The 21,056-nt window shown below is 40.2% G+C and overlaps 1 protein-coding gene across 16 annotated transcripts in view; it reads left to right on the forward strand.

Annotated features, from left to right (window-relative positions):
* GRIA4 (glutamate ionotropic receptor AMPA type subunit 4) overlaps positions 1–21,056 on the forward strand; it is a 402,642-nt gene that overhangs the window by 137,959 nt on the left and 243,627 nt on the right. For 15 of the 16 annotated variants that reach the window (XR_006713663.1, XM_045482620.1, XM_045482619.1 and 12 more), the window contains one exon: positions 16,487–16,726. Coding sequence is in view for 15 of the 16 variants with exons in the window: in XM_045482620.1 (XP_045338576.1) it covers positions 16,487–16,726 (240 nt within the window). In the remaining variant the exon portion in view is untranslated. Of the gene's footprint in view, positions 1–15,803; positions 16,045–16,486; positions 16,727–21,056 lie in introns of those variants that run through there. The other variant, XM_045482617.1, reaches the window with a different exon arrangement.

Consider the following 21,056-nt stretch of genomic DNA (forward strand, 5'->3'; position numbering starts at 1 on the left):
CATATTTATACATTCTGTTGAAAATACAGAATTCCCAGGCACGTTGAGGCATTAATCTGTCCCAGCATCAGTCACTTGCGGGTGAGAGTGGTGAGGACCCTTGAGGTGGGTAAGTGTTCTCAAGTTCACTGCTGACATCACCACCCTTCGCTTGGTCTGTTTCACCCAGCTAGCTCCCTGACTAGTCCCTGTGGGGGCTGGATTTTGCAGTCTTTATTTAGAGGAGGAAGTTAATGTTAGTGAATGACCAGGTGGCTGAAAAGCCACGTTGAGAGAATAGCCATTAATTCTACCACTCTTAAAAAAAAAAAAAAAAAAAAAAAAAAGGTTGACTATATTAGAAAACTGGAATATATGAAATGGTCATGATTATTCAGGAAACTGTGTATCTCAGTGTAATTATATAATTTCTGAAATATATTTTTTCCTTTAATAGCATGTCAAGTAGTCACATTATTTAAGAAAAATTTTAGAATCTCCCTATGTAGCGTATGGCATAGTATCTATGCCAGATGATCTCTGTTGGTTTGCAGCCTCCTTGGGAGCTATCTGGGTGTCCTCTGCAGCCAGTCCTGTACATGAAGGGCAGGGCAAGACAGAAGAAAGAGGCACACTTCAATAATAGAGTTGTTTTTTTTTTTAAGGAAAAAGAGAAAGAAAGAAAGAAAGAAAGAAAGAAAGAAAGAAAGAAAGAAAGAAAGAAAGAAAGAAAGAGGAAGGAAGGAAGGAAGGAAGGAAGGAAGGAAGGAAGGAAGGAAGGAAGGAAGAAAAAGAAAGGGAAAGAAAAAGTGTTAGACCATTCCATATTGGTAGGTGACAGGGTTAATAAGCAAGAGAACTTACATATGAGGCTTGTCTTGGGTGGCCACAAGATGAGTAAACAGTCCCACTTGCCTGCCAGAATCTTAAAGGATTATACAGAAGGTTCCATCACATATACTGTTCAGATGCTCCCAACACCACATCGCTATCTGAAGGCCATGTCCAGGAGCAGGGAAGGCCAGTGGAACACATATTCCAAGGACAAGGAGAAGATGAGGAGGCTCTGATTCCCCAGGGCCCGCTCATGGGTCAACCATTGGTCACGTCCTTTTGATGACTTCCTTCAACAAGCTCTTCAACACTTGGCATTCATGACTTTATATGCATAATGAAACCTTATATTGCATAATTGCTTTTCCTTTGGATGAGGTGAATAAACTTCACTTTATTTGCTAGGAAACAGATGTACATAAATTTCAATTTTTTTCAAAAGTCTATGTTCTAATATAACACCTGCCTTTTTTTTTATAAGTGATTTTAACTATTCTAAGAAAAGTTACCAGGGAGGGAAGAAATGCTGTTTTAGTGTAAAAACAAGAAATATATAGTTCAAGTTTTAGTGCATTTAAAAGGATTGTGATTATAGTGATCATTTTTTTTTTAATTTTTTCAACGTTTATTCATTTTTGGGACAGAGAGAGACAGAGCATGAACGGGGGAGGGGCAGAGAGAGGGAGACACAGAATCGGAAACAGGCTCCAGGCTCTGAGCCATCAGCCCAGAGCCTGATGCGGGGCTCGAACTCACAGACCGCGAGATCGTGACCTGGCTGATGTCGGACGCCTAACCGACTGCGCCACCCAGGCGCCCCTTATAGTGATCATTGAAGCAAGGCATATTCTATTATTTCTCAAAATCCAAAGGCATTTTCTGTTTTCATCTCACACACACACACACACACACACACACACACACACATGCGTACACGCACAGTCAGAACAGATTAATAGTGTTCTTTGAATAGTGAATCATGGTTTAACATCATAGGGAACGAAATAGTGTTTTTATTAGACACCATTCTGTTCTATAATACCCTAATAATTTATAAGGAAGAAGTAAAGTGCTTTATAAACTCTGGAAATGTCTCTGAGCAATCAAAAAGCTTAAAACACAACTTAGACAAAGTAACTGGAACAGCTTATTATTTCCATTTCACATTAGCCTTCTTATTGTACAGCCCAGAGGTCTGACAGTTGTTTTTGAAATTTGAATATAGGCAAAATAATGTATCACAACACAGAATTAAACCAGCTATTTTATGATCTTTACTAACGTCTGACTACTGGTTCTAATATTATACTCTAGAATGGGAAAACCTTTTAGTATCTGTCTTCATATATGCATAAACTAAACCATACAGGTGTTCAGTATTTTCATCTAGTCATGGTTACCTGTAAATTCTCTTCCAAGATTTTGTGCAGTGTATTTTAGAAACACACAATTACCGCCCCCCCCCAAAAAAGGAAACATTGCATATTGTGATCTCATTCTTCTGAGTTATATATGTATTTGTCCTTTGTATTTATTTATTTTAATTTTTTTTGAGAAGAGAGGGAGAGAGAGGGTGCAAATGAGCAAGAGGCAGAGAGAGAGAGGGGGAGGGAGGGAGGGAGAGAGAGAGAGAGAGAGAGAGAAGCGGGGCTCACCCGAAGCGGGACTCAAACCCATGAACCACGAGATTGTGACCTGAGCTGAAGTCAGATGCTTAACCGACTGAGCCACCGAGGCACCCTGTGCTTGTCCTTTTTACATTGACAGCTAAAACTTGGTTTGTTTTAAGAAGTGGCTTTTTTAAGAGAAAACAATTTTCCATAATCCCTTAAAACCTACTTCTGTTTCCATGAAGTGTAAATGTTCTTACATTGCCTCTTCCGGTAGCAGTCAAGGTGTAATGGCCCAAATGCCTTCAGCAGAGCAAGATGGTAGAAATGTTTAACTATTCTCCTTTCAAGTGGTAGAGTAGAATGAGTGTCAACTTTGGAATCGGACTTGGGTTAAAAATTGCTCTTTCCCCACTTAGATGTGTACGTTTATACAAGCTGCATCACTTTACCACATTTCATCTTTAAAAATGAAAAAGAAAAATGAGAAGACTTAAGACTTACCTTGTAGGGTTGCCATGAAGTTTGAATGAGATAATGAATACAAAATGTGGCAGAATCTGACACACTGTAGGTGCTTAATAATTGCTAGGCTTTCTTCCCATTCCTTTCCCCAGCTGGCTGCCTGGATGACTCCCTTGTGCTCAGGACGTGACACTAGAGCACCTGGGTGTGGATCCTTAGCCTAATGCACACAGCAGGTAGCCCCATTACAGGTGTGTAAGCTGTGGATTCCAGATAAGTTGAATGTGAATTAACTTTGCTAAATTGTGTCCTATTAAGTACAATGAGACATTGTGATCTTTTGTCAAAACACAATTTTACTTGTTAGATTTGCTTCAGATGGCTGTGTGTCCCACTGAATTGATGAGATCCGCTGTCTTCACAAATCTCCCATGCCTTTCACACATGACCTCCTCTTTGCCTCTATGATTTGCCTGTTGATTCGGCAGGTATGTATTGAACACCAGCTATGTGCCAAGCATGATGCTGGATGCTGGAGAGGGAAGAAGACGATGGCAGGACCCATCAGTCCTTGCTGTTACGTCTGGTAGTACAGACAGACACTAAACAGATGTCACAGATTCTGTACCCAAGATAAGTGATGACACTTCCGCTCTCCAGGAAGCACGATATTCATGAGAACAGTTGTTTGTAAAACCCACTCCAATATCTGTCCAATATTATTCCATTCCATTTTTAATTGATGTTATCCACTCCCATGATGCACTTAAATGCTTCTCAGTAGAACAGCTGTGTCTCCTCTGATGAAGAAAAGCTTTCGACATATTATTTAGACCCTTGAAAAAGTTTCTCGAGCGTACAAAGAACTCTGAAGCAATTACGCCACTCAGTTGTATAGTATAAAATATAGATGATGAATCGAATGTTTCCATTAAGGAGCCACTTAAAGGTGAAAATATGTTCCAGATCTTTGAATGCGGAACAGTATATCACTGGGTGCCTTTCCCCTGTAATTTTCTTTATGGCTGGAAGTTGACAAGGCGAAGAACCAACACACCTGTTAGGATTTATGCGCTCTTCAGAACTGGTTTCTTCCTCTCCTCTCACCTTCCTTCCTTCTAAAGACTTACGTGTTGGAGTCCTTATGGTTATATATTAGCAGTATAAAAGAATCCTATGATCTTCGCAGCACCCTAATGACTGCCCGAGCAGCCATTTTTACACGGGATGAAGTCTTTGCTTCTTGTGCTGAGCGTTGCAAATAGCCTTCTGCTTCTTCCTTTATGGGCCTTGGAAGCAAAATGAGCCATGTGTTTCCATTATGATGGCCTGACTCTGGAAAGAAATGTGCAAACAAGCCTGTATATTTTTACTGAGCTCTCGATTACTTTAATTTAGAATTGAAATGTGCTTTCTAGCTCAGATGTCATAAAACCGAAGGAGAGCATGTGCAGGGCCACGCGAGTGATTACATCTCATTGTGATCTTTGATGGCATCGTCCAGAAGCATCTTCGGAGAAGACATCTGAGAAAGCGGAAGTACATCTGAGAAAGCGGAAGTACTTAATTGTGATATAATTGAAGTGAAATATTTTGGTGTAATTTGCATTTCGACTTGTCATTTAGAGTGATTAGCTCCAATAACTTTATGTACTCCAGCTAACCACTGCTTACAAGTCTAAGAAAATTAGCTTTTACATATTAATAATCTATGATAATGCCTTAAGGGCATAAATTAATGAATTCTGGGCCCAGCATGCTCTATCCACCATCTGATTGAGCCTTTTCAAATGTGAACCTGAGGAGCTCATCATTTTAACATCAAATAATCAGAGAAAGAGGGAAGGTGCTTAAGTAATACTTCCTGACTTTGTAAAGTTTTCCAATAGACTATTGGTATTTTAAGAGACATTATTTTAAAAATCCAGGTGAGTGATAAGAGTTCTTTTAGAAGAAAGATAAATGGCAGGATTATAAAAAATAATAGGTAGAAATTAGGTAAATACAGGGTGAGAAACAATCCTCAGGACAGTCTAGGACCAAGTTGCTGTGCAGGGGAAGGTGGGAGAGGGCAGCAGACCTGGAATTTATACCATTTCAGACAGAGATCAGACTCTCCAGTGCTGATGAAACTTCTCACCTCACCATATTCCAGCTAGTCAAAATTAAATGTATAAAAATGATAATATAATATCGCCCTGATAGAAACATACAATATAGATGTTTGGGTCAGTTGTGAAAGAAAATCGTCTCATTAACTGAACATTAAATTGTTTTAAAAAAACAGTAATACATAGTTAAGATTACAATTGTTTTCCTCATAAAGAATCATGAAATTTTTAGGCCACAATACGTGGCAGTTTTCAGTAACTAAGCTTTAGTTAAAAACAAATGGTGAGGGGTGCCTGGGTGACTTGGTTGAGCATCTGATTCTTGATTTCGGCTGAGCTCATGATCTCAGGGTTTGAGGGATTGAGCCCCACGATGGGCTCCACACTGACGGTGGAACACCTACTTGGGATTCTATCTCCTTCTGTCTCTCAAAGTAAGTAAACATTTAAGAAAAATGGTGAGTCGATACACAGTTGAAAGGGGAGGAAAGATGCGTATAGACACCAACAGTATGTTGCCTAGACTCCTGGCCAGGGATAGGGGAACTTAACTGCCAGAGTAAACTCAGCAACAGGCAAGTTGATTTTTGTGGCTTTTAGCCAATCATTCCACACCCTCTTAGTCTTTCTTCTCTCCTCATTTCCTTTATGAGAAACCATGATTTTGTTCATTCAGCAAACACTAACAGAGAGCTTTCTCTTTTCCAGTTCTAGAGTCTGAGCTTGAATCAGTGAAAAGGCAGTCAAGTTCCCTCCTCTTGCCGAACTCCTACTGTCCTGGAGAAAAGAGATAAATAAGCAATCAAATGAGTAAGGTGATTTCAAAAAGTAGTAACAGCTATGTACAAAATAAAACAAGGTCATGCAGTAGAGCATGACTAGAGCTCTGGGAACCTCATTTTCTAGAGGAGTCAGGGAGAGGCTCTGGGAGGAATTGACATGTTCACTGAGACAGGAACAGCGAGAAGTCAAGGGTTGGCCAGTTAGTGCCAAGGCCCTAAAGTGGATGAGAAGGTGTGTTTAAGTAACACAAAAAGGGAGACTATGGCTTAGTCTTGTGTGGGAGGGAGCAATGGTCCATGAGTTTAGTAAAGACAAAATCATAAGGGCGTTTTATTTTTTAATTTTTTATTTTTTGAAAGTAAGACTGCCCTTTATTAGTAAAATTTCTAAAATATGAAAGGTTGTAGTTTTATTAACCTTGTTTTAAAAAACTACTAAAGTCCATTACAATAGAACAGCACATACCACAATTAAGCTAAAATGGCTACATACAAATAATTTTAGATAATCTAATTTTTTTGCCATTTTTAATTTAATTTTTTAATTATTTTTTTAAATATGAAATTTATTGTCAAATTGGTTTCCATACAACACCCAGTGCTCATCCCAACAGATGCCCTTCTCAATACCCATCACCCACCCCCCATCAACCCTCAGTTTGTTCTCAGTTTTTAAGAGTCTCTTATGTTTTGGCTCCCTCCCTCTCTAACCTTTTTTTTCTTTTCCTTCTCCTACCCCATGGTCTTCTGTTAAGTTTCTCAGGATCCACATAAGAGTGAAAACATATGGTATCTGTCTGTCTCTGTATGACTTATTTCACTTAGCATCACACTCTCCAGTTCCATCCACGTTGCTACAAAAGGCCATATTTCATTCTTTCTCATTGCCACGTAGTATTCCATTGTGTATACAAATCGAAATTTCTTTATCCATTCATCAGTTGATGGACATTTAGTCTCTTTCCATAATTTGGCTATTGTTGAGAGTGCTGCTATAAACATTGGGGTACAAGTGCCCCTGTGCATCAGCACTCCTGTATCCCTTGTGTAAATTCCTAGCAGTGCTACTGCTGGGTCATAGGGTAGATCTATTTTTAATTTTTTGAGGAACCTCCACACTGTTTTCCCGAGTGGCTGCACCAGTTTGCATTCCCACCAACAGTGCAAGAGGGCTCCCATTTCTCCACATCCTCTCCAGCATCTATAGTCTCCTGATTTGTTCATTTTAGCCACTCTGATTGGCGTGAGGTGATATCTGAGTGTGGTTTTGATTTGTAGTTCCCTGATGAGGAGCGACATTGAGCATCTTTTCATGTGCCTGTTGGCCACCTGGCCCTCTTTAGAGAAGTGTCTATTCATGTGTTCTGCCCATTTCTTCACTGGATTATTTGTTTTTCGGGTGTGGAGTTTGGTGAGCTCTTTATAGATTTTGGATACTAGCCCTTTGTCTGATATGTCATTTGCAAATATCTTTTCCCATTCTGTCGGTTGCCTTTTAGTTTTGTTGATTGTTTCCTTTGCAGCGCAGAAGCTTTTTATCTTCATGAGGTCCCAGTAGTTCATTTTTGCTTTCAATTCCCTTGCCTTTGGGGATGTGTCAAGTAAGAAATTGCTGTGGCTGAGGTCAGAGAGGTCTTTTCTTGCTTTCTCCTCTAGGGTTTTGATGGTTTCCTGTCTCACATTCAGGTCCTTTATCCATTTTGAGTTTATTTTTGTGAATGGTGTAAGAAAGCAATCTAGTTTCATCCTTCTGCATGTTGCTGTCCAGTTGTCCCAGCACCATTTGTTGAAGAGACTGTCTTTTTCCCATTGGATGTTCTTTCCTGCTTTGTCAAAGATTAGTTGGCCATACTTTTGTGGGCCTAATTCTGGGGTTTCTATTCTATTCCATTGGTCTATGTGTCTGTTTTTGTGCCAATACCATGCTGTCTTGATGATTACAGCTTTGTAGTAGAGGCTAAAGTCTGGGATTGTGATACCTGCCACTTTGGTCTTCTTCTTCAAAATTACTTTGGCTATTCGGGGTCTTTTGTGGTTCCATACAAATTTTAGGATTGCTTGTTCTAGCTTCGAGAAGAATGCTGGTGCAATTTTGATTGGGATTGCATTGAATGTGTAGATAGCTTTGGGGAGTATTGACATTTTGACAATATTTATTTTTCCAATCCATGAGCACGGAATGTCTTTCCATTTCTTTATATCTTCTTCAGTTTCCTTCATAAGCTTTCTATAGTTTTCAGCATACAGATCTTTTACATCTTTGGTTAGGTTTATTCCTAGGTATTTTATGCTTCTTGGTGCAATTGTGAATGGGATCAGTTTCTTTATTTGTCTTTCTGTTGCTTCATTGTTTGTGTATAAGAATGCAACTGATTTCTGTACATTGATTTGTATCCTGCAACTTTGCTGAATTCATGTATCAGTTCTAGCAGACTTTTGGTGGAGTCTATAGGGTTTTCCACGTATAATATGTCATCTGCAAAAAGTGAGAGCTTGACTTCATCTTTGCCAATTTTGATGCCTTAGATTTCCTTTTGTTGTCTGATTGCTGATGCTAGCACTTCCAACACTATGTTAAACAACAGCGGTGAGAATGGACATCCCTGTCGTGTTCCTGATCTCAGGGAGAAAGCTCTCAGTTTTTCCCCATTGAGGATGATGTTAGCTGTGGGCTTTTCATAAATGGCTTTTATGATCTTTAAGTATGTTCCTTCTATCCTGACTTAATTTTTATTAAGAAAGGATGCTGAATTTTGTCAAATGCTTTTTCTGTATCAATTGACAGGATCATATGGTTCTTATCTTTTCTTTTATTAATGTGATGTATCACACTGATTGATTTGAAAATGCTGAACCAGCCCTGCAGCCCAGGAATGAATCCCACTTGATCATGGTGAATAATTCTTTTTATATGCTGTTGAATTCGATTTGCTCGTATCTTCTTGAGAATTTTTGCATCCACATTCATCAGGGATATTTTCCTGTAGTTCTCTTTTTTTACTGGGTCTCTGTCTGGTTTAGGGACCAAAGTAATGCTGGCTTCATAGAGTGAGTCTGAAAGTTTTCCTTCCCTTTCTATTTTTTGAAACAGCTATTTTTTGGAACAGCTTGAGAAGGATAGGTATTATCTCTGCTTTAAATGTCTGGTAGAATTCCCCTGGGGAGCCATCTGGTCCTGGACTCTTATTTGTTGGGAGATTTTTGATAACTGATTCAGTTTCTTCGCTGATTATGGGTGTGTTCAAGTTTTCTATTTCCTCCAGTTTGAGTTTTGGAAGTGTGTGGGTGCTTAGGAATTTGTCCATTTCTTCCAGGTTGTCCAGTTTGTTGGCATATAATTTTTCATAGTATTCCTCATAAGAGCATTTTAGACCATGTGGATATTAGTTTAAATATGAGGAAAATCCAGTGGGACATTAATTAGTGATGAGGCCATCTTATCACACTCTGCTGAGTGGAGAATGATGGGGAAGGAAGAAAACTAGGAACAGGAAGTACAGTTTGGAGACTTCACTAGTAGACTGGGCAGGACAATGGCAGCATAGTGGAGATACAGAGGAGTTGGAGGAATTTTGATATATTTTAGATATTTTGGAGATAAAACCATTGAAACTTTCTCATGACTTCAATGTGGGAATAGAAGGAAGTTATGGATCAAGAATATTTTCATAGATGGCCATGCTTTTTATTGGGATGGGGGACAGAAACGAGGTTCTGAAAGAAAAATGAAGGGTCCCGTTTTGGCCCATCTGGGTCTTAGGTGCCGAAAAAACAACAAAGGGAAACATTAAGTATTGATGTTTGAGTCTTAACTCATAGGAAATAATAAAACCCGAAGGTCTTAATCAGGGAATTACTGGCACATGGATGATATTTGAAGTCATAGAAATAGATGACATTATCTGAAGAAAGGGTATAGAAGAAGATGAGAAGATTGGTGAGACAGGGAGTTGCAAGGGGGAAAATTGAGAACAGCATTCCAATAAGTGGAGACCCAGGAAAGCGTGTGTTGGGTAAGCAAGAGAAGAATTCGTTCCAAGGAGGAAAGTTTTGAACTCCTCATTGTCTTTCATTTTGGGTACCATCTGCATGTTGTGCCTGAAGAAAATCATGAATTTCTAAATTGTTGCCACTTCTAATGTATATTTTCATATCTTGTCTTCTGTCCGTGGTCACTTAATCCTTCATTTTGTTTTGTCATTCATCCCATAAGGTTTTATAGGTACTGTGTTGTATGTGTTGAGTTGGATACAGTTGTGGATAAAATAAGAAGGGTTCCCTCTCATCATGAAGTTTATAATATATGTTATGTGTTTTTAGTTTCCTCTCCTACCCTCTGCAATTGTTTGTATTTTTTTAATGTTTTTATTTATTTTTTTAGTGGGAGGGGCAGAGAGAGACAGAGAGAATCCAGAGCAGGCCCCAGGCTCCGAGCTGTCAGCACAGACCCCAGTGTGGGGACTTGAACCCACAAACTTGGAGATCATGACCTGAGCCACAGTCAGATGCTTAACTGACTGAGTCACCCAGGTGCCCCTCTCTGCAATTATTTGTAACTGGTGCCACTTTCACACAGCTTTATTGAATGAATCTCACTGCTGCAACCCTGTCTCTTCGATCAGTGCAGGTAGGAAACTGTACCCTATACAATGTTATCTTTTGATCTTTGAACTCTAGAATGAATTACCCTCCACACACCTGCACATCTCATTCAAGGGCAATTTTACATGTGCCCTTGACCCTGTACATTCTATTTGGGGCCTTCCCTATTTGGTACCCCTTTTCTCTTCTGTATGTATTTCCCTCTCTGCTGCCTCCATTCCCTCAAAGAAACATGCTCAGATTTCTCCAGTCCTCTTTGTCTTTGTCTGTCTCATTCTCTAGATAGATAGATAGATAGATAGATAGATAGATAGACAGATGAGAGAGAGAGAGAGAGAGAGGGAAAGGAAAGAAGGAAGGGAGGGAGGGAGGGAGGGAGGAAGGAAGGAAGGAAGGAAGGAAGGAAGGCAGGCAGGCAATGAGCACTGGCCTGCACTCTTCCTACCCCTGAGGCAGAGGTCACGGAAAATCCAGCATAGCACCTGGATTTATGTCCCACAAGTTGCAAAACACTGAGCTAAAACCATGTCATGTGATTTACATGCAAAGGTAAGCTATGAATCATCAAATTATATTATCATGTGACTTGGCTGGGCATCTGGAATGGGATGGGGTAACTACCCGATGAGAAGACTGATCTGGTTAATTGACACCATCAGGTAAAAGATGAATGGATTAATATGATGTGTTTATATTAGGAATTTATCCACATAACACACAATCCTAGTGATCTCATTAGTGAAGCAGAATATATAATATGTGCTTAAAAATATAACTGGATTATTTCAAAGTCTTATCCTGATTACTGTTTGTATCCCCAAGTATATCAGCATACTGTCATCACATCTTGTTGGTGACTAAGCATTACTTCTTCTGTGTTATATTCAGCCATGTTATACAAGAACGTTAAAATTCAGTTTCCCTTTTGTGTATACATGTCTGAACCCATGGGTACTCAGCTTATTTTACTCTCGTTAATTTGTGTATGCATTTATATAGTTTAAGAAAAAGATCCATTGTTTGAATAATTATCTGTATGGTAAGCAACAATAGATATCATAAGATACCACCAAATAAATTTCGATTTGAGTGTTTGCAAAGCTATAGTAATAAATATAGAAATAATTATATTCTAGAATTTGAATCTGTTGGACCCAAGAAAATACTATGTGGGGTATCACATGGAGATAATAACGTTGAACATTTGACTGACAATCTATCCACATACATAGGAAACCCAATAATCTTCACCTGCCAAGCAAATAATCTAAATGAAATAGACCAAAAAGAAAAATTCAAATGAATCCTACTAAAACTGGACCTTTGCAAAGGGAAAGTAAAATGTGAGTGACAAAATAAGTTTATGAGAAGCAGAATGACAGATGGCGGTGAAAAAGAGTAGATATTTATGATGATGCAAATGAATGAAAGCAGATACAAGATGATTAAATACCAGAAAATATTGAGTTGAGTCACAGGTAGAATAAATTAAGCTAAATCATATAGCAAGCACCAGAGTAGTGGAAAGTCATAATGATTACGCTGACAACAATATAATAAAAAAAAAACAGTTGGGGAACTTTGTACAGAGTATATTCATTGTTTTGACCTTTTTTTTTAAAGTAGTAGTTTAATACTATTCTTATATAAAAGTTTATATAGGCAGTAGCTCAATATTTGAAATAGATGAAATAAGATGTGCTGTAGGGTTTTGGGGGGGGGAGTGGCATACTGTACTACCCTTTTCTGTCTCATCAAAGCTTTCCCTGCAGGGCTGCCTGGGTGGCTCAGTTGGTTGAGCATCTGACTCTTGATTTTGGCTCAGGTCATGATCTTACAGTTTGTGGGTTCTAGCCCCTCATTGGGCTCTGTACTGACAGTATGGAGCCTGCTTGGGATTCTCTTTACCTCTCTCTCTGCCCCTCCCCTGCTCAACACTCTGTTTCTCTCTCTCAAAATAAATAAAGAAATTTAGAAAAAAAAAGTTTCTGCAAAACTATTCAAGTCCTCCTAGAGAACTTGTGGGGTTCCTAGAAAAACAGTTTGGAAACCCAAACTTGACAATGGTATGGTTCTAAAATGCCGTAACAGAAAGGATTATGTAAATGTTTATTACATCCATGAGTATGTTGAAGTACAGGATTTGTTTATTATGTTTTCTTGAACAAGAATTAACATGTTTGTAGTTTCAACACCAAACTGCAAGCCAGTATCTTAGATTTGAGTTCTAATGCTCTTCAAATTTTTTTTCAATAGGGTAAAATAAAAATTATTTAAGCCAGATTATTTACTGTGGAAAGATGGAGAGTGGTCCCTCAATTTGCATAAAAGTCAAGAGAACAGGACAATATGAAAACTTTACAAAGGAGCCAAGCGACTCCCGCCTGGTTGTATGCTAAATATATAGATAGCACTTATGTAAATACATCCAAAGCCTTGGTGGAACATTCACAAGGTTAACATCTGATCCAGCAACTTGATTTATCAGATCAAGTCTCTTAAGTTATATAAATGAACTGAGTTGCAACTCCGGATACCCAAATGTTACATTACCTTGTGTCTTATATATTGCGAGAAAATTGCAGCCAGTCACACTGTCAGACCCAGCCTTCTAGATTAGTCAGTCTACTCAGGTGATCAAATGGTAGTTCATGGGTGAGCATAGAATTAGAATTGGATGTTCTTCCTTGGTGGAATTTCTTTATATAACTCACCACTTATTGGTTGTCTCCCATATGTAATAGTACTTTTACATACATTATGTTATTTAATTTTTGGCATATTATATATTTATAGTTGAGGCAAGTAAGATTAAATAACTTAGTCAAGGTCACCTGGCTAACAAGAGCACTAGGATTTGAACTGGTTTGCAACGTTTGCAGCCTTTCCTGTATATTTTATTTTTTTCTTCCAACTTGAAGTTCTAGTTAGGTAACATACATCTTCTATTTTTTAAGGTCAGGTCTATCCTAGTCTTATCCATTTGAATATAGATGCTGGTCCCTTAGTTAGGCTTTAGTTTTTCCACAATATATACAATATCTCTTAGAGCACCTCATCTAAAGAAGACCAGTAACATCCATTTTCTTTTAACTGGTACCTTCTTCTGCTATAATTACATTGCTCAGACTGTATCCCCAATTTCAGAAGCAAAATAAACAAGAACAGAAGAAATACTGCCAGGTTTTATTAATTTATCTTATTTAATTATGCCTCCTAATTTCCTAAAACCCAGGTATTGTAGAATATGGATATAAATGTTATTAAGGTAATTAATTTTTTTTCCAAGAGCCTATTACTGCTTCAACAAAGCAGAATCTAATTTCTTTGTATCACAATAAACTACTCCTAAGGTAAATACCTCTAGATTATCCAATATTCAAGACTTCATAATGAACTTAGCAATTAAAAGTAGTAACCAAAATCAGAAAACATAAACATTTCATAGAACTAAAGCCTTCTTAAACTAGCTATATAAGCCAAGGAGAAATGGACCTTAAAACCATTATGTGGTAAACTCTAAGAATCTGGAATTCAAACAGTCTTGCTTTATTGCATACATGGAGTATTTTTTTTCATGCAAGTTTGTATCCTTTAAAAGGTAAATTAGAGGGGTGCCTGGGTGGCTCAGTTGGTTAAGCGTGTGACTTCTACTCAGGTCATGATTTCGTGGTCCATGAGTTTGAGCCCAGCATTCGGCTCTGTGCTGACACCTCAGAGCCTGGAAGCTGCTTCAAATTCTTCGTCTTCCTCTCTCTCTGCCCCTCCTCTGCTCGCTCGCTCTCTCTCAAAAATAATGAAAAACATTTGAAAAATAAAATTAAGGGGCGCCTGGGTGGCGCAGTCGGTTAAGCGTCCGACTTCATCCAGGTCACGATCTCGCGGTCCGTGAGTTCGAGCCCCGCGTCGGGCTCTGGGCTGATGGCTCAGAGCTTGGAGCCTGTTTCCGATTCTGTGTCTCCCTCTCTCTCTCTGCCCCTCCCCCGTTCATGCTGTCTCTCTCTGTCCCAAAAATAAATAAACGTTGAAAAAAAAAATTAAAAAAAAAAAAAAATAAATAAATAAAATTAAAATTAAATTAAATAAAGGTAAATTAGAAAAAGTCATCCAAGTTTGGACTAGAATTTGGTCATGTCAAAAGAGGGATCAAAATGTAGCTGGGCAAGAATCTTGAGAAGAGTTTTTTGTTTTTTGTTTTTGTTTTGTTTTCTCTCTTTTTGCATTTGCCTCATTGTCCTTGCAATAACTGGGAACATAGAAGGGAAAGAATGGGACATTGTGCACCTGTCTACTGCAGGGGGGACTTGGTTCTGCTGGGTTATGAAACTGCTCTGTGTTAGCTTTATATCCAACCTAGAAGCTACACAGCTGGTCACAATTCCCCTGAGTATTGAGGACGCCCAACAGTGATTTTCCAGACAGCTTAACTTGTTTTCAGACATGGTTCAAGAGAACTCTAAGGTTGTGATTAAAAAAAAAATAATAATAAAATAACATTTCAGATTTCTTATCTTTATTTCATTTAGTTCTTTTTATGGAGTTCTGGCTTGTTTTTCATTTGGAGCAAATCCCTCTGTATCCACACTTTGCTTGACCTCCTATTTGTTTCAGTGAATGAGGCTGAACAGCCACCTTTCTCCAACTGGAAGGCATGATGTGTGGATGGTCGACCCTTGTGTAGACTCTTTGTGCCCAGTGGCTGGTGGACTGGGGGTCCCAGGTCACTCTGCCTTGTGGCTGCCCTGTGGACGGGCTGGAGGTGGGGTGGCCCCGGGGCTGTGGGCACTGAGGGCGTCCCCGGGTAGACAGGGTGGAGGTGGGCTGGGGGAGGTGTGTGCCCTGAGGGTGCCTGGGGGGCGGGACGGCTGGGGCTCTGCGCCGTCCAGGTGGAGGGGGAGCACGAACCGTGAAACTTCCAGCGGCTCCGCACTCTTTCGTGGGGCTCCAAGGCCACACCTGTTACGTTGTACTTGCCCTTTTCCACCGGGGTTGTTTTCCGAGCCCGAGAGCATCTGTGGCAGAGCTCCCGGAGCCGGAGGCGGAGGGGGAGGCGGCGCGCTTCCGTGGCACCTGGAACTGAGTTTGGGGCCTCGCCGCGGGCTCCCCGGGGCAGAGGGCACGCCGGAAGGGGGGGGGGGGCGCGCGCTTGCCGACCTCTGACCCGGAAGAGCTCTGGTCGCTCCACCCCCCACCTTCCGGGCTTCCTGCTAGGCCTGGTTTCTTTGGGTTCTGGTTATTCCTTTGTTTGTTTCTTAGATGTTAAGTTGTTTGTTTTCAGAGAAACAGAGAGACAGGGCAGAGAGAGCCCGGGCAGGGGAGGAGCAGAGAGAGTGGAGAGAGAGATTCCCAAGGAGGGTCCGCCCTGCGGGCCCGGAGCCAGACGGGAGGGTGGGTCCCAGGGACCCAGAAATCGTGACCTGAGCCGGGCGGGTCAGATGCTGAACCGACCCAGCCACCCAGGCGCCCCTCTAGTTGCTCCTTTAAACCACAGCTTTCTCTCTGTGCCCCAGGGCGGGCGAATCTGTACCCGGAGCCTCAGTACCACCCCTGCGGGGGCAACTCCCGGCGTGGGGCTGGGGTCCCTTTGTTACGGAGTCCTCTCTCTCTCTGCCTCGGGGTCAGCCCCCAGGACTCCTTCAGGACGAGCTGCCTTACCAACAGGTGCAGATCTGGCGGACCAGGCGAGGCCGGGGTTTTCCTAGCAGCCGGGTGTTCCTAGTGGCCAGGGTCTTCTGGCGGCCGGGGCCTTCCTGGTGGCCGGGGTTTTCCTAGTGGCGGGGACTTATGTTGGTGGGTTCTTCCTGGCGGCTGGGGTCTTCCTAGTCTCTGTCTGGGGAACACAGCCCCGAACTGGCTTCTGGAGAGAGGAAACCTATGGTTCCTTGTTACCAGGCCCAGTGCAAGGCTCTGAGCACATACTCCGCAATCCGTTAATGAATTCCACTATTAAGTGCGCTCTCCGCTTTTACTTTCCTTATGTTCCTGACTATACGAGTGATTCAGACTTTTTTTTTTTTTTTTTTTTTTAAGTTCATGGACTGTAGATGTGCAACTCACCAGCTTGAGTGTGCTAATAGTGTGTTTCTTTCCTTCTCTTTTTCAGTCTGTTCCCAGTATTCTAGAGGAGTGTTCGCCATTTTCGGACTCTACGATAAGAGGTCGGTACACACCTTGACCTCGTTCTGCAGCGCCTTGCACATCTCCCTCATCACACCGAGTTTCCCCACGGAGGGGGAGAGCCAGTTTGTGCTGCAGCTCAGACCGTCCTTGCGGGGCGCGCTCCTGAGTCTGCTGGACCACTACGAGTGGAACTGTTTCGTCTTCCTGTACGACACGGACAGGGGTAAGTGGCAATTCCACGCCCACATGAGTAAAAACCCTAACTTTCAACCAGAAGTGGCCTGGTATCACTTTTGTGACTTAGGGAAATGATTTGAGCTCTGCTACAGCTAAAATCAGAAAAGGGTCAATGGGTATTATCAGTAATTTTCTCTGGAAACTTCTAATTAAATGAGCATCAGATGCACCAGGTTATTCATGAGCCAACCATGCCCTGTGACTTAGCTGAAATCAAGATAAATACTTCTTTGAACATTTCTGTGATGATATTTCAGGTACAATCGGGAAATAAATGTCTTTTGCCGCAAGTGCAGATGATTTCATGTCTTGGAATGTCTTTAAGGGAGCAAGTTGATTTTTCTGTCTGCATCTCTATATCTGTAATTTTATTTAAAAAAGAAAAAGGAAAAAGAAAGTAATAGTTGAACCATAGTCATGGGTTTGACATGTGAAACTTGAAGTGAGTAATTGAAATGTGGTGACAGTGCGGTACAGATTTGGGGTAAGGCTTCGGGGCCCTGGCAACCTTACATTTTACCATCACCTATCGGGCTCTGAAGATCAGGAACTGATACTGTGCAACCCATGTGTTGGAAAAACAAGGTGAATAAGTTATTGACAATCATCCATTTTTATACAGGTTTGAGATACTTTGACTTTTCATTGTGAGACATAACTTAAGTTCGCATATTCTTTTTTTTATTTTTTCTTTCTATTTAGTGTCTAGAATCACAGCAACAGATTATATTGCAGAATAAACAGCAGGGAACTCCCTTTGGGCTTTTTATCTTCAATATTTTTCCTTTAAAGAGTATATATGACAAGAAGTTGGAATAAAAATTCGAACTGGCAACGTTTTGAGAATATCATTGAATAGAATTCTCTCTGTGACATGAGTAAAACAATAAGCATAAAACAATGAACAAGCAAAATAAATCTTTTGAAGATGTAATTATCTTCAAAGGCCAAAGCATAATTTCCTATTTTCAGAGATGGTATATCCTATAAGATGTCACACCACTGGTGGTCCTAGTACATTTTATATTGGTTTTCTTGCTAAATTTTCCTTTCAGTAACAAGTTTAGAAAACTTAATATCATCAGTGTATTTTTTGCATGGTTGCCACATGCCGTAATTCTCATTTGGAAATATGGGAGCCTACCCATGTCTTGTGATGACATTTTCCAATATCTAAAAGTCCAAAGCATCCTAGAGCTTTGTATGTATGATAGATGAGAGAAATCATTCTGTTCATTTCTAACTTTGGGAAAAATCCTTCAGCAAGGGGACACTGAAAATTGAACCATAAGGCAACTTAAAACAACAATGAGGTATTACTACCTTATTAGAATGGCCAAGATCCAGATGACTGACAATGACACACGCTGGTGAGCATGCAGAGCAACAGGGGCTCTTGTTCATTGTTGGTGAGAAGGCAAAATAGTACAGTCGTTTGAAAGTCAAGGTGGCAGTTTTTTACAAAACTAAATACGTGCTTACCTTGTGATGTAGCATTCGTGCTCTTTGGTATTTACCTATAAGTGGAAAACTTACGTCCCCGCAAAAACCTGCACACAGATACTTATAGCACCTTTATTCATAATTACCAGAACTCAGAAGCAACAAAATGTCCTTCAGTAGGTGGATGAATAAATAAATGTGGTTCATCCAGACAATGGAATATTATTCAATGAGCTATCAGTACATTAAAAAACATGCAGGAGGGGCGCCTGGGTGGCGCAGTCGGTTAAGCGTCCGACTTCAGCCAGGTCACGATCTCGCGGTCCGTGAGTTCGAGCCCCGCGTCGGGCTCTGGGCTGATGGCTCAGAGCCTGGAGCCTGTTTCCGATTCTGTGTCTCCCTCTCTCTCTGCCCCTCCCCTATTCATGTTCTGTCTCTTTCTGTCCCAAAAATAAATAAACGTTGAAAAAAAAAATTAAAAAAAAAAAACATGCAGGGACCTTAAATGCAGAGTCCTACTAAGTGTAGAAGCCAATCTGAAAAGGCTACATGCTGTATTTCAACTATGTGATGTTCTGGAAAAGGCAAAGCTATGGAGACAGTAAAGAGATTAGTGATTGCCAGAGGTTAAGGGGAAAGAGGGATGAACAGGTGAATCACAGAGGATTTGTCAGGCAGCGAAGTTGCTCAGTATGATTCTGGCATTGGATCATGATGTGACACTATGATAATGGTAGACATGTCATTATACATTTGCCCAAACACATAGAACGTCTGAAACCAAGGGTGAACCATAATGTAAACCGAGGACTTTAGGTGATAATGATATGTCAGTATAGCTTCATCAGTTGTAACATATGAATGTCAAATGCAAAAAAAAAAAAAAAATTACACCTGAATAAAGTTGACTTACGATGTTAAAAAATTGAATCATGATGTAAAGAAATACATACTGGGATATATATAGATGAGACTGTTCTTTATGTGGTTCTTTATGATATAACTCAGTTTGTCACTTTGGGCACAAGATCCTTATTTTATGACATCTTGATCTCATAGAAATATCAGTGGGTCCTGTGTCTTACTTTTTCCCTCTGTGCCTGGATCCATCAGTCTCTGGCAAGAAGAAGGTTGTAGGCGTTCGTGCATCAGCCTCCCTACCAAACAGGGATTCAAAGTGGTGCTTTGCTTTCACACTAGTATGTACTTTCCGGGATCCTCACCCCTGTGTAGCACATCAGATGCTTCAACCCTGAGCCATGTCCCATATTGTCTGTCCAGGAATCTCTCTAGTATAAGCAGACCTATTTCGTTCTTGAAAGAGTCTTTCTCCTGGCTGAGTTTCTGCCTCCCAAGGCTTAAACCCTTCATGGAACAAGCTCTGTTTCTTCTAATATGGCATCTTGTTACCTTTAACATTCCTATTGGCTTGCTGAACAAAGTCTGCTTTTCCTTGTTGTCTCCCTGTCCTGCTTTTAACCAGCTAGTGCAAGTCACGCTCTCAAATTTCTGAATTCTCTCTAGTAGTTGCTGCAGGATGAACAGCCAGCCCTTTGCACTGCCTTCTAGTAGAGTAATACAACCCATCTTCAAAACAGACACCTTTATCCCAAGGGGCAATTGCATGAATGAAAGAATAACGTATCAGGAAGATGGCTCTTTATATTTTTTACTGAAGTATATTTGACGTACGATGTTGTATTAGTTTCAGGGGTACAACATAGTGACTCAACACTTCTGTGCATTACTCATTGTTCACCACAATAAGTGTGGTCACCATCTGTCACCATACAGTGTTATTACAGTATCGACTCTATTCCCTATGCTGTACTTTTCATCTCTGTGATTTACTTATTTTATAAATGGAAATTTGTGGCCGTGTCGTGGTGTTGAGATGGTTCACTCTATCATGACATGACCATGCTTCCCGATATTCTTGGTTTCAATTAAGTACTTGCAAAAGACAGTAATAATTTTTTCTCCCTTTGAAATTGTTGTGCTCATTTTACAAGTTTAGGATCACAAGATCAATTTATTTCTTCTTAGATAGTGGGCTTAAAATTATGTATCACTATCACCAACCGAGGTTTGAACTTCAGTTGTGAGCTTGATTAATTTCTCTCATAAACATAGTTGGCTAAGAGCCATCAGTATTTTCACATCATGCAGAAAAAGAGAGCACACATCCACTTTAAAGATAAGATTTTTTTTTATAATGTACAAAACCACCTGTCAAGAAATAAGATGGTTTAGTACATTTTAGTACTTTTCTTTGATCTTCAGTTATCCTTAACTGTTTATTTCAACATTTTTTGTGTTACAAATAACTGCCTTAATATGACCCTGAATTTCTCCACAATCTTGAGTGGAACATGGCTGTCTGATGCGTCATAAATCATTATTTTGGAATATGTTATCTCATTGATCCACTTAGTTATTTCTGAAATCTTAATACCCGTAGTGATACACTGATCTTATAAAATACAAGAGCTTCACTCTGTCATAACTTAAGGTAGTGTTTTGATGATGAATTGTCGTCAAAGGAATGATATTTTCTTTCCTCTGATGTAAGACTTCTTTTCAAGTTCTGCTCTGCTCTTGGTGAACTGTGTGAACCTACCTGTATGTTTGTCCACATATGTCAGGGAGAAATAGAGGCAGGGACAGAGAAGGAGGAAAGTTGAACTGCATTGTCTTTAAGGTCCATTCATGTCATCCTTAATGTTTCTTTATATTCCGGATGGTATTGTATATAAATAAATATGTATTATATTCCAAATTCCTTCCCTAGAAACGGTGGGCAGAAAAAGAAAGATGGTAGGTCACATAAGCATCCTGTTTATCAGGTCGCTCCCGGCTTCTTTTCGCTTGAC

This window comes from Leopardus geoffroyi, chromosome D1 (genome assembly GCF_018350155.1).
Source record: "Leopardus geoffroyi isolate Oge1 chromosome D1, O.geoffroyi_Oge1_pat1.0, whole genome shotgun sequence".
Classification (NCBI taxonomy): Eukaryota; Metazoa; Chordata; class Mammalia; order Carnivora; family Felidae; genus Leopardus; species Leopardus geoffroyi.